Source organism: Arachis duranensis, chromosome 2 (assembly GCF_000817695.3).
Source record: "Arachis duranensis cultivar V14167 chromosome 2, aradu.V14167.gnm2.J7QH, whole genome shotgun sequence".
Lineage (NCBI taxonomy): Eukaryota > Viridiplantae > Streptophyta > Magnoliopsida > Fabales > Fabaceae > Arachis > Arachis duranensis.
The window spans coordinates 4,318,241-4,331,892 of NC_029773.3; the positions used below are offsets into that span (position 1 = coordinate 4,318,241).

At 25.7% G+C, this 13,652-nt stretch overlaps 1 protein-coding gene across 1 annotated transcript; it reads left to right on the forward strand.

Annotated features, from left to right (window-relative positions):
* The first annotated feature begins 8,463 nt into the window (after positions 1 to 8,463).
* LOC107472919 (protein TILLER ANGLE CONTROL 1) lies at positions 8,464 to 10,842 on the forward strand. Its single transcript, XM_016092444.3, has 4 exons — positions 8,464 to 8,510; positions 8,694 to 8,739; positions 9,049 to 9,794; positions 10,699 to 10,842. The coding sequence occupies exons 1-4, from the start codon at positions 8,505 to 8,507 to the stop codon at positions 10,840 to 10,842; spliced, it is 942 nt and encodes a 313-aa protein (XP_015947930.1). The 5' UTR covers positions 8,464 to 8,504.
* The last annotated feature ends 2,810 nt before the right edge of the window (positions 10,843 to 13,652 follow it).

A 13,652-nucleotide genomic window follows, 5' to 3' on the forward strand; every position in this document is an offset into this window, starting at 1 on the left:
AAAAAAAAAAAACACAAAACAATTCACACGTATACCTAAAACAGACCAAACAATGAATGAATGAATATTATTATCACGTGTAAGCACTCACAAGTCACAAGTGAGTTAGGTGTAAGCTCCAATATAAGTGAAACATGGGGAATGATATAATGAAGAGTACTAGTTAGTTTATAGTACCCTTTGAAGAAAAAAATAATAAAGAAGAGACGGTGGCAAGTAGAAAAGAAGAAGCTGGCAAAGTGATGCATTTGCAACACTAATGCTAGGAAGTTTTGTACTTGCATATTGCATGCAATCACATTTTTTTAATTTTGATGTTGATGTTGGCCTTCGGATAATGTTTTTCAGTACTATTAAAATTTGATTTTTTTTTTATGATGTGGAGATCACAAAACTTAATTTTTAGATTAGTAACTTTTGATTTTAATTTTTTTTTAACTATAAATCTGAAGAGCAAATTTATTATTTTTTATTTTAAATTTTTTTGAACATTCAAACCTGTAGATTTGTCTAATTTTTTTTAAGGTGTTAATTGGACCCTTTAATTTATTTTATGGTGAAATAACAAAATTTACCTTAACACGAGTCAAATTACTCTTCAATTTGTGTACCATAAAATTTGACCATCAATTTTTTATAAATTTTATTACCCCTCAAGTGAAGGTTCAATTTATTAATTAAAATTTTAAAAATTATATTAAAAAAATACATCATCAGCTAACCATTATATAACTTACACAGTGACAAATCTAAAAAAATTATTAGTAGAATAAAATTGGTATATAAAAATAATAATAATAATAAATTAATATAAATATATTCACATATCTTAAATTAAGTATATTAACAAAATTTTAATATAATTTAATTAATATATCAAAAAGCATATTAATTAAAAAGTATTTTCTTTTTATTTCAATATTTTGACAATGTTGTGTTTAATATATTTAATATTAATGTCTTGTCAAATATTTTGTGCCTGTTAGATTAATATGATTAATTATTTTTTATATAATATGAAAAAAAACTACATCTCAATATATAATTGTGTGAGAAAGATAAAAACATATTATAATAATAAGAAAGACAAAAATTTAAATCAAATAATTACAATTTTTTTATATTTAGTCTAAATAATCAAATGTCTTTTTTTTAAACTAATCATTTAATTTTTATTATTTAATTGCAGAGTTAATACAATTTATGGTAAAAAAATTTTCAACGAAAACAATCATTATATACAAGACTAAAACTAAATTAAATAAAATAACAAAAATCAATAAATGATATATATATATATAGGGGACAAATGCCCCAGACCTTAATGAATAGATTCGTGCCTGCTTACACACCACATCTTCCTCCATTTCTAAAAAAAAAATAGCCTTGCAATTAGTGCATTCATTGCAGGTGAAAAAATCTTGCATTGTGTATATTGCATGCATTTTTTAGTGGGTGAAAATTCAGATGCACTCAATTTTACGTGAAGTTGATAATTGAGAGTGGTTAGATGATTAATTAATTCGACTAAATTTTTATCGTTCTCAACTATCAATTTCACATAAAGTCGATTGCACCTGAATTTTTATGATTCTTAGTGTTTCAAACTTCCCACATTCTTATAATCTTTGAGATCACAAAACTCAAACTAAATTTCAAGACTTGTTAGCTTTCATATCTGCTAATTACTGATCGATTTAGAAGTTTTATTTTGGAAGTAGAAGGGGAAATAATAGACTTAAAGTACAAATAAGTTCCACACTAATTAAAAATATTAAACTAATGGCGATTATTATATAGTTACGTGAATATCATGAATCTTTAAAGTTTTCAGCTAAGATGTGACTTAATAACCATATGACTACAGTTTTTTATTTATTAATAATTTCTCAAACTTTTTTATTTTTCTAAAATTATCCATTTGCTATTAATTATTTTCAATTATTCCATTAAAAATTGAAACATCCAAAAGCTTAATTATTAAAAGGGTAAATAATTATAAAATGTGCCAATTTGCTGACCTGATATATATTGTGTTAGTCTATTATGTGTTCTATTTCATCAATGAAAAGTTATCACAGTACATAGTGGAACCATATCTATATATCCTTATTTTGTAAGATAGTGATGATGAAATACATGCTCAATAATTATATGACCCACCCACATTAGTGGCATTACCCTTTTAAGATTTGGAAATTAAAGATATATAACACACCCGTTTAGCCTTAACAAGAATCCAAAGCCATATGTTCATCAAAAAACATGAAAAGAAAAGAATCCAAAGCCATATAATGAGAGCTAATGGATGATTAGAGGGGTAGGTGTGTGTTTATTAAAAAATAAATTAAAAAAATCACCTTTTAATATTTGTAAAAATTTAATGAAATTACCAACTTTTAAAACAAAAATAAAATTATTTTTCAGTATTTTTGAAAAAATAGAATGGTTTCTAATTAAATTAAAATTGATTTTCAATTTTTTTCCAATAATGTAAAAAAAATCATGTTATAACCAACTTTTGAGAATCATTAACAAACACACTCAAACTATTAGATTAATTAAATAAGAAACCACAAAGTACGGAAAAATAGTCAAAACTATGCAACTTGATGACCTAAACTTTTCTAGTCATTAAATTTAAATTAATTTTTTTTTTCAGAAAAATGGCATCCGAATTATGAGTAGCCAATTAATTTGCTGAGTGCATGGTATGTACTACTAGACAAAACAGAATAGTACCATCATTAGAATTTAGAAGAATTCTATATTCAAATTTCTCTTTGGCTTTGTTTTGCCCTTTGGAAACTCCCTCTTGGAGGATCTTGCATTCTCCAGCTAATAAACTTTTCCATTTTCATGGAACATTCTGATTCTTGTGATTGTCTGATTTTCCCTCTTGGGGTGTTTTGCATGCTATTTTGTCCCTCTTATGCTTTACATTTTGAATAATGGAGCTACTTTCAAATTTATTATGCACATTGTTTCAGGACATTAAATTATAGACCGAGTCTTATTACCAGTACATTTGAGAAGATAGGCATTGTTGGACTTAGCTTATTGTTTTCATTCTTAGACCACAAACATAACACTACATTTGTAGCTACAATATATATATAATTGACGAAGGTAAAAAAATTAGTTTTAGAGATATAACTTCATATACCTCTTTCTACTAGTTTAAATTTTTATGAGAACGAAGTAATTTCGTGATATTATCAAAGATTCTATAACCTAAAAGTTAAGAGCTCGATCCAATATAAAAATAATTTATGCAAATTCAAAAAAAAATTACGTAAAAAAATATGTTAAAAATATAATCATCGATATATTTTTTTATTTACTTAAATTTTTAAAAGAATTAATTTAATGAGGATTATTTTAATTTGCTTTGCATGGGAATTTAACCATAAGCGAAAATGGGTAATAATACTTTAATATTTATATATTGTTGTAAAAAATAATTGAAAAAGATGTCCCATATATTCGTATATGCAATGAAAGTAGCTTTAGGGTATGTAGTGCCAAGACGCCCACTTGCATTGCCCCACCATATTCATGCATGTGAAGTTGTAAACATAGTGAAGGGAAATATCTCACTCGGACATAGAGTCATAGAGATTTTAATAAGTCATGGAAGCATGCATAATAACCTTACTTTATCTACTCTTTAGCATTATTAATATCCAATGTATAACTTAATTGTTGTAGCATCAAATAGTATACATTTAATTTGGTCAATGTCTCCTTCAATGTTGAAATTTCATGGATTGGTAATTCTCATCCGCAAACTACCCTATAGATATTAGATATATCAACAACACCACATGTCCACACATGATGATGAGATAGATACTTCTTGATAATTAACTCATCATGAATTAAAATTTAACATGAACTTTATTACAATCAAACTTTTCTAAAATGAAAACTAATAAAAAATATAATCTCTTTTAAATCAAAATAATAAAATTTATAAATGATAAAAGTTACAAATTTAATGATAATTTTTTTTGTTTCTCACGGTATTTTTTAATCTGACAGATTAAAAACTAATTTATCGCAAATCTAAATTCCGTTTAAGAATTTATCGCTAACTAATAGGTTACTACATGCACAAAGTAAAATTCGAACCCTACTAAATTAAATAAACTAATAAACTACTAGATCAATTCATATTAATTATTTTTTATTTTATTACTTTACCATTCTCTTATCTTACATAATTTTGTTTCGTTAGGTAGCGTTTGTTTTGAGGTATTGAGACTGAGATTCAGTATTATATTTGTTGATTCAGAGATTGGTACTAAAATTTTTTTCTCTGTCTCCAAAATTTCAATATTTCAGTATCTCCAAAAAGTGAGAACATAGGGAACTAAAATTTTTAGAGATGGAGACTGAAACTTTAATAACATTTTATACCTAAAATACTCTCATTTCAATTAATTCATTTTAATTTACTCTTTGTGCAAATTAAATTAAAATTTCATTCTTGTTTCAATTTCTGTCTCTCATTTTACACCAAATAAAATATTGATATTTATTTCAATTTCTATCTTTTAATCTCTGTCTCTCAATCTTAATTTTTCCATTTCTTTCTCTCCACCAAATACTACCTTATGGTACAGGTTATGTATCTGTCAACAAAAAAACACGAAACCCTAGTGAAGAGGCATATATATAAGAGTAGTTTTTCATGCATTGCGATGGAATAGAAAATAACAAGAGCAAGCAGTTCAACAACGTGACTGTGCAACAACCAGCAATATATCTCACAGTCAAATAATTGATTATTATTCTCGGACAATTTAGTGTTCAAATTCACAACTATATACATGATCCACAACTTTAGTGTATATACAGAATAACAATCATCATTTTTCTCAGCCAAGTATTTCCACAAGTTATTTTAATTTCACTTGAGTTCAATAATCATTCTCTTTGTTAGAATGTATTAATTGGTTTTATCGTAAAACATTTTTACTTGTGAATTTTAACAAGGGCCACAAAATTCATATTTGTATTAGGTAACTGTTGGTTTAATTTCTAATTGAGCAGTTGAGCATTTTCTTATTGACTTACTTAGGATTCTTCAAAGATAAACTTGACAGGACTATGATGGATGGTGACTAGTACAACATATTATTATCCAATGAATTAAAAAAATCCTATCCTGTTGATTTTATCACATTATTTAATTAGTACGCTAATTAGTCATGCACAAAACTTTTTAGTTATATTTATATGTATCTCATAATTAATTAAGCACTTCATACTTGATGTTTGCTTTATTAATTATATTAATCTAATTGATGTAAAACTACTCTTTTTAAAAATTTATATTGATAGAAAAAGATAATATAAATAATTATATTTTTAATATTTTTTATTCTTCTTTAAAAAATATTTTTTTGTTTACTTGACTTAAACATAGTCTTCTTTTCTTATTTTATTTATCTTATACTATTTTTTCTACTTTTAGATTTCACCAAATATCGAATTCTAATACTTTCGAACATTAAATTCTGATATCATATCATGAAACCACTCCTTTTAAAAGTTTAAACTAATAGAAGAAGACAACATAAATAATTATATATATATAACACTAATTAACGCACTACAATAATATAGACTATTTTTTAGGATTATATGTATCAAAAAAGCATTAAAATTCGTCAAAAAAATAAATTTTGACACTATTTTAACTATGGTAATATGTTAATAAAAAATTTGTCAAAAATAATATTTTTAACATATAAGTAATTGTAAAAAAAGTTTAAATCTTATTTTGATAAATGATATTGGCCGTCAAAAATAATTTGTTAAAAAAATTTGAGAATATATTTTTTGTGATAGTTATTAACCATCAAAAATATTATTTATTTTGACACTTATTGACCATAAAAAATTCTCAACAAAAATTTTCAACAAAGAATGAGATAAAATCTTTAAACTGAATAATAAACTGAGATTTTGAAGATGAAAAATGAGTAGTATGATCTCAAATTGAGAACAGTGTGATGCCAAGATTGATGAAACTCAATAAAAAAGAGGAATAATGGACTAAGTTAAAAATAAATTAAATAAATATCAAAATTGAAGAGTAATTTTTTACAGTCAAATTATTCACCAAAAAATATAAAAAATTTTGACATTTATAATATTTATTAAAAATATATATTAATTTTTACACTTAATTATAACTGTTAAAAAAATGTGTTAAAATACCTTTCTTATGGTGACGTAAGAAGTAATAATTAAAATGATTTCTTAAAAATCTTATGTGTGACATTAACTTTTATATTGACGTAATGTTAAACATACTAATATGACGTAAAGAAAATACAATAAATTTAATCCCTCAAATTTAGAATTAAATTTATTAAATCCAATCTTAAATCTATTTTTCATTATTTTTTTTTTTTATCAAATCTACAACAAATTCAAACTCTTTCTCATCAGTATCTAAGAAGAGATCTCTTCAATTTGTTGCCGCTATTTCCTGTGTTTCTTTTAGAGCTCTTGAACAATACACTAGTTAAGGATGGTTTTGGATTTGTGCTGGAGAAGAGAAAAGTCCGTTTAAATTTTTTGAACATTTTATCTTTATGTTTGGCAACATTTTTATCCTATAAACATAGAAGTAATTTCTATCTTCAATTCTAGTTTACCAAAAGCTAAAAATTCTAATTTTTCTGTTAATCTTTTCACATTGGATTAAACTTTATATTCTATGTACCAATTATGTTCTTCATATTCATATGTTTATTATTTTTTTATAATAATTTTTTTAATGCTCTCTTATGTTTATGTATATTATTATTTTTTATTTTTTATATGAGTTTTTTTATTGTTATTTTTATTTTTTTTACTTTGTATTATGATTCTATTAATCTTATTAGAGTACTAAAAAATACTGAAAGTACTAAAAAAATATTAAAATTTATTTAAATATTTAAAATAAAATTATAAGATAACATAAAATAATTATTTAAATTCATATCTTTTTTTTGTAATTTTCCATCTAAAAGTGATTTTGAATAATGTAATCCAAACAATATTTAGTTTACTATAATCCATTTTGAATAAAGATTACCAAACATAAATCACGTTAATACCAACTCACTTTTGATCAAAATCAATTTAACAAAATCAATTTTATACAAATCTCTATTTGCAAACTGTAATCCAAACACACATTAATAGTTAGTACTTAAAATCTGTTTCATTATATTAACCTAGTTAACCAAAGAGATAACAATTAAAATAATCTCTCAGTTTTAATTCAATAATAAATATGTTTTTTTAGTTGTTAAACTAATCAAAATAGTCTCTTAATTTTAAAACATAAATTAAGATGGTCCTTCTATTAATTACTAAGTTAACACTGTTAACACTAATGGACTATAACTCAAATGGCATAATCTTTTCATACACATAGAAAATATGGGAGATGCTTCTATAAAGACGCATAAAACATCTTTTTATAAAGACGCTTACGGCATTATTATTGGACATATTAATGAATCGGTTATTTTTTAATTTCTTAACAAATAAAAATAAAACCGATTTTTTTATAATAATAACAATAAATCTGATATTCTTTTAGAAATTTAATTGTATTTTTAAATTTTTAGGGATTTAAATATCTACAAAACAAAAAATTAGGGATATATTTGTCTTTTATCAAAAAATTTAAAGATATTTTGGTTTAGATGGTGTAATTCGATCGGATCAAATCGCGTCTAATAATTATAATACAGACAATTGATTTTATTATTATTACTATAATAAACCAATTTTATTATAGTTTATTAAAAAATAAATTATTAACTGGTTTAATAAAAATATCCAATAATAACATGACACATATAAATGCTTAAAAAAAGACATTTTTAATGTTTTTATTAAAGTAATCTCCAAAAAATATACAATCAATTTAGTCTCTTAAATTTGAGATTAAATTTCTTAAACTCCAACCTTAAATCCTATATGCTTTCTCGTTATCTTCGCTTCCTTCTCCATCGTATGTGTAACAAATCCAAACTCTTTTTTTCTTTTTCAATATCTGAAAATAAAGTTCTTATCATGAATAGAGTCATAATAGAATTCATTTTAACAGCATCTCCACAATCCGAAATACGAGTCAATATAATTTCATGGATGAGTTTCATTAATAGCATTACTTTAATTTGATGATTAACGAAAGGGTTTTTTTATTTACGGTTTAAATTGAGAAATTATTTTGATTAGTTTAAAAATTGAGAGATCATTTTGATTATTAAGTTAAAATTAAGAGACTATTTTAATTGTTATCTCTTAACCAAAATGTAATGTGGGTACCAGTTGGCCACGTGGCACATTCTAGTTCAACCATCTAAATTGGCCCCGTTCATGTGTTTTCATATTCACATGTTCATATAGTTTCTCAAATTCCATATATATAAAGCACTCGCAAACTAACCCTTTCTTTGTCCAACTTTTCTAAGAAGAAAAACAATATGAAGGTGATTCAAATTAAATCATGCATTGTAAATTTAGTTTATTTTGCTTTACTTTTAGTACTGCTTAATTTATTTTGGATAGTCACATTTTTGTGTTACTCCTAACTAACTACTATAGGCCTATGGTATTATTATTTATTTAATTAATTTGATCTTCTTCAAGTGTTGTTTATTAATTTATCACAGATCTTCAATTGGGTGCACAAGCGGTTCAATCATAAACCTCCAAAGGGTTTGATCTTCTAAAACTTAAACTTCATTCAATTTCTACATATATACTCTCATTGATTTTCCAAATAAATACCTTAATGAACAAATTAAACAATTCATATTTAATTTAATTTATGGTGAAAATTTAGTTGCAGTCGACTTCACGTGAAGTTTATGACTACAAGTCGTTAGATGAAAATTTAGTCAAATCAATCAAATCATCTAACCGCTCTCAACCATCAACTTCACGTGAAGTCGATTGCACTGAGTTTTCACCTTAATTTATAGCTCTAAATTCAATTTATTTATTATTATTATTTTTTTTTCTTAGATGGGTTTGCTTCAGACATGAAAAAGAATGAAGTTACAATAAGCAATGATGATAATAAGGTTGTTGGGGATAATGAAGTAGCTTTGTTGAAACAAGTTGCACTTACTAACATGCTTGGTGGTTGGAAAGATGGGATTCTAACCATTGGAACACTTGGTTATGATCACAAAGAATACTTTGGTTTGCAAGTTCAAGATAAAAAATTATTAGGTGGTGATGAAGGGTTAAATAAAAATAATAATATTAATAATAATAATGTTTTTGATGATTATGCTGAAAATGATGATGAGGAAGTGAATCCATTGATGCTCAACACATTTGAACATCACAACAATAACTTTAATGATGAAGAAGAAGAAGAAGAAGAAGAAGAAGTTCTTGTTGGTGGTGGTGCAAACCAAATTATCATTGATGCTAATTACAATGTTATCACCAAAGAAGAAGTGTTGATGAACAATGAAATTGTTCTTGCTGATGAATCCAATGATGATGATGATGATGGAGAGAGTGATGATGTTGATGATGATCAAAAGAAGAAGATTGTGAGAGGGGAAAGGATCACACTAGCTGATCTATTCTTGGCTGATTCTGAAGTTAAGAAGAAAATGATGGGCCCCACAAAAATCTTGGTTGAGTCAAATGATGATGAAAAATCAAACCTTAAAGTAAAGCATGGAAAGTCTTTTGCAAAGAAGCTTCTTCCCAATGTCAAGGATAATCCTCAACCAATGAAAGATATCAAGAAAGTAAGTATTATTGCTTAATATGTCAAAAATATTTTAATATTTTTTATATTCCAAAAGTGTAAACAAGTTTATAATATATTTAAAAATTAGTTAATTTTATTAATGTGACAGTATATAATTAGTTGTTAGAGTAGCATTTTTTATATTGATAGTATATGAAACTAAATTATAATTTATAACTAATTTGTATTTATTATATTTTAAAATGATGTAAGTGAATAATTATGTATGTGGTTTAGGAATATGAAGAAATTCTCTAATATTTCGTTAATTGACTATGTATGAAAATCAAGAGACCCAATGAATTTTGAAAGGTTGACCTAGTCAAAATTGTGTTTTGTAAGTAATGGCTTCCTTTCTTTTGTTAACATAAAACTATTTAAATTTCTGGCATAATTAAGTTTTTAGATCTTATAAAATTTTTGTTTTAATTTTAGTCTTGTAAATTTTAAAAGGTCTCTATTTTAATCTCTATCATTAGTATTTTAATTTGTCAATATTTAACTTGTTATGTCACCACTTAACGGATCAAACTAATAACAAAGACTAAAATAAATATCTTTTAAATTTTATGTTATCAAAACCAAAAATTGAGTATTTTATAAAACTTATTTAAACCTGAATTTTTTAACCTTTTAAAATAAAATCTACTAAAAAATTTTGTTATCCATGATATTTATTAAAGCTTACTACAAAATTTTAACAATATTGTTGTTGATAAAGATTAAGTAACTAATAATTTTATATAAATAACAATCAATTTGCAACATTTCTAATTCCATAGATTATTTCGAACTCGGAACATAAACTAATTCAGATATATATGTACTAATAATTGGCATGCATTTTCATGAAAATTAGTCTTTCATTAAGTATAATTTGTTGTGATTAAATGTCCTTATAGCTCATGAAGAAAATGTTAAAGAGGAAAATCCACCCGGATTTCGATGCCAAGAATCAAAAACCAGAAAAGAAGGAATCCATTGATGGTAATCACACCAAGAAGAAGGAAGGCCGCAAGGCTTCACTATATTGTATTCCAATTTAAGGTGAATGTTACTATGTTAGCTCCTAATTCCTTTTTTTTTCTCGTAATTTAATTTTTTTTCTTTTTTTTTTGTTTTTGAGAAGGTTTATGGCAAACCAGATATTGTGGTTGGTACTATGTTTTCATACATTAAGATACAACTATATTAAAAACACACTAAAATCATCCGTCACTAAAATTAATTATTAACATAAAATATTAAAAATAGTTAAATTATATATATTTACATATAAATATATTAGTAGTTGATTTTAGTATATATTTAATATCTTTTTATTAAGATATTGATAAAGTGTGAAGTGTCTCTAATTAAATATATGGAATTTTTTTTTCTTTGGTTTTTTTCAACAAGACAAATAGTTAAGTTGATGTAGTTATCATAAACTTGTGGGTGCAAATTGTTCTGAGATATGGAAAAAGAGACTCAATATGATGTTTTTTTTTTTTGGGTCATGATATGATGGGTTTAATTTTTTAACTCATTAAAAACATTAATTTTCATTTGGCCTATTATTAATATGTCAATTCATCAGAGCCCATAATTATTATTGATATGATCTTATCTAAACCGTACCCTACCAAATGTTTTTCACTCCAGTTTTCTTTATTTGTATATATGTTGGATCATCACAAAATACACATGAAAAGGGCCTAATTCTTGAATATCATTATTCATGCATCTTGAGGGAAGATACATAGGTGCATGCTTGAGAAATATATGTTTCCCAAAAGTCATATTCAATTCCATGTAGTATGTCATAATAACCAGCCAATCATTTATATGCTTAGGCCCACCTTACACAAATAACTAATAAAAAATCCAAACAAAAAGGTCAAAATAATGTAATCTAATATTATTTATTAAAAATTTAATTTTGATATCGACAGTATAAAATATTTTATATAATTATATTAGTTTTTTTAAATATTTATTTACGTAATCAAAATAAAAATAATTATTTATGCATTGCTAAGTTCTCTGGGAGATTCCCCTCTATTTATTATGTGGAGATGTAGTTTTGTTCACTATATATATTGTAAAATTTTAAATATAAAATATTATTATTATCATTATTATTAGTGTATTATATATGAGAAATGCCTTGAACTGTGTGATTTTGTAATTCGTGATTATTCCTCTGTTTGTTTGGCTTTGACTTTGATTTGACCTAAGAATGTGGATCCATGTCTCAATTATATATGTATGAATTAGGTTTAAACTTGGCTGTTCGTTTAATCTAGGCTTAACTTTGAGACTTATTATTTAATTTTATCGTATATCTATGCTTTTTTATTATTATTATTATCTAACATTTTGAAACTAATGATCAATTATTGAAAGATAGAGTAATATACTTATTATGTTAATTATTTTGTATTTGATTATTTATTCATATTTAATTAAAAAAATGAGCAGATTAATAGGCACATAATTTGTATTTATTTATTTATTTATTTTTAATTTTTCTTGAACTAATATTGTAGGGTGGAAATAAACAAAGGTTCCTCCCGGAAAAAAAAATAGGAAAATCAGTCAACAAAATAAATTTATTTCTCCATCAATCTTAATTGTTCATCACAATAAATCAATAAATCACATATTATTTTTTTCTGCCTGCTATGTGATGTGGGTACCTACAAGATTGTTACTTAATGTTTGTCTTATCAGAAGAATAGAATAATCGGATAGGGAAACTAAAAAGTAAAAACAGAGAGAAAAACAAAAAATTCCAAAGTGAAAGGAGGTGAAAATATTTTACACACTGTTGCCAAATTGCCATGTAGATGACTCTGGTAAAAGAATAAGTATTTTACACACTGTTACACACTGTTTGAACATTATATTACAATTTTAACAGATTTTTAATAGTTTGGGTCTAAGAGTAGATCCATCAAAGGCCCAATAAGACAAAAACCTTAAGCATCTCCAAAATAATCAGCTTGTAACAAGGCTAAGGCATGGGCGGCTAGCAATAATTTTTACACACACAAAAAACCTCATTTACATTAACGGGTCACGTCCTGACCAAAACAAAGATTTCCTATCATGTGTTTTAGACAACCAACTTGCAAGCCCAAAAATAAAAAACAACCCTCTTGTAACTGAGGTTTTAATTGAGTGATTAAATATATTATCTTTCTTTACCAAAAAAAAAATATATTGTCTTTTAATATGTTACATTCGAATTTGAATTCTAACAATGGTCAAGTAGTAGATAAAATTCTTAAATATGTGCATGAGTGTGTGAAGGTGATGTAATACCTAAGATTGAGAGCTATTGAATCCATAACTTTGAGTGATTTTAATGATAAAATTTTGCTAAGTAAACAATAGAAGGGATAAATAACATGAACAACAGATTGTACTTTTAGGTCCAATAATTAAGAAAAAACATTTCAACTTAATTTTACTTTTACCTTTCACTTTTTTTATTACCTATTTTCACCCACACCAAATTCTAAACCTTATTTTCACTGCAGCCTCCCAACGCCACCTCTTCTGAAACACTATCCACCTTTGTTGGTCAAGAAGCTGTAGTGTGCCGTCATCGCCACCTTGCCTAGCACAAAGACATTGTTTTGTTGCTGCTCCACGTCGCACTGCTGCCTTTTCACGCCGCATCGTCACCTCTCTTCCACGTCGCACCATTGCATCTCCATCTCCCTTAAAGCCTGCAAAGTGCCGTTGCTATCTCTGTCTTTGCTCTCCACAGCGGCACTGTGCATCTGTCCCAACAGCCGCGCATTTATGACGAGTGAGAAGGCCGCCAATCATCCCATTATGCCACGCACAAATGCACCGCTCTACT

Excerpts from the sequence above, each read along its gene's own strand:
- LOC107472919 (XM_016092444.3), top strand. Across the intron at positions 8,740-9,048 it reads CAATCATAAACCTCCAAAGG|ATGGGTTTGCTTCAGACATG; the intron begins GTTTGATCTTCT and ends TTTTTTTCTTAG. Across the intron at positions 9,795-10,698 it reads CAATGAAAGATATCAAGAAA|CTCATGAAGAAAATGTTAAA; the intron begins GTAAGTATTATT and ends ATGTCCTTATAG.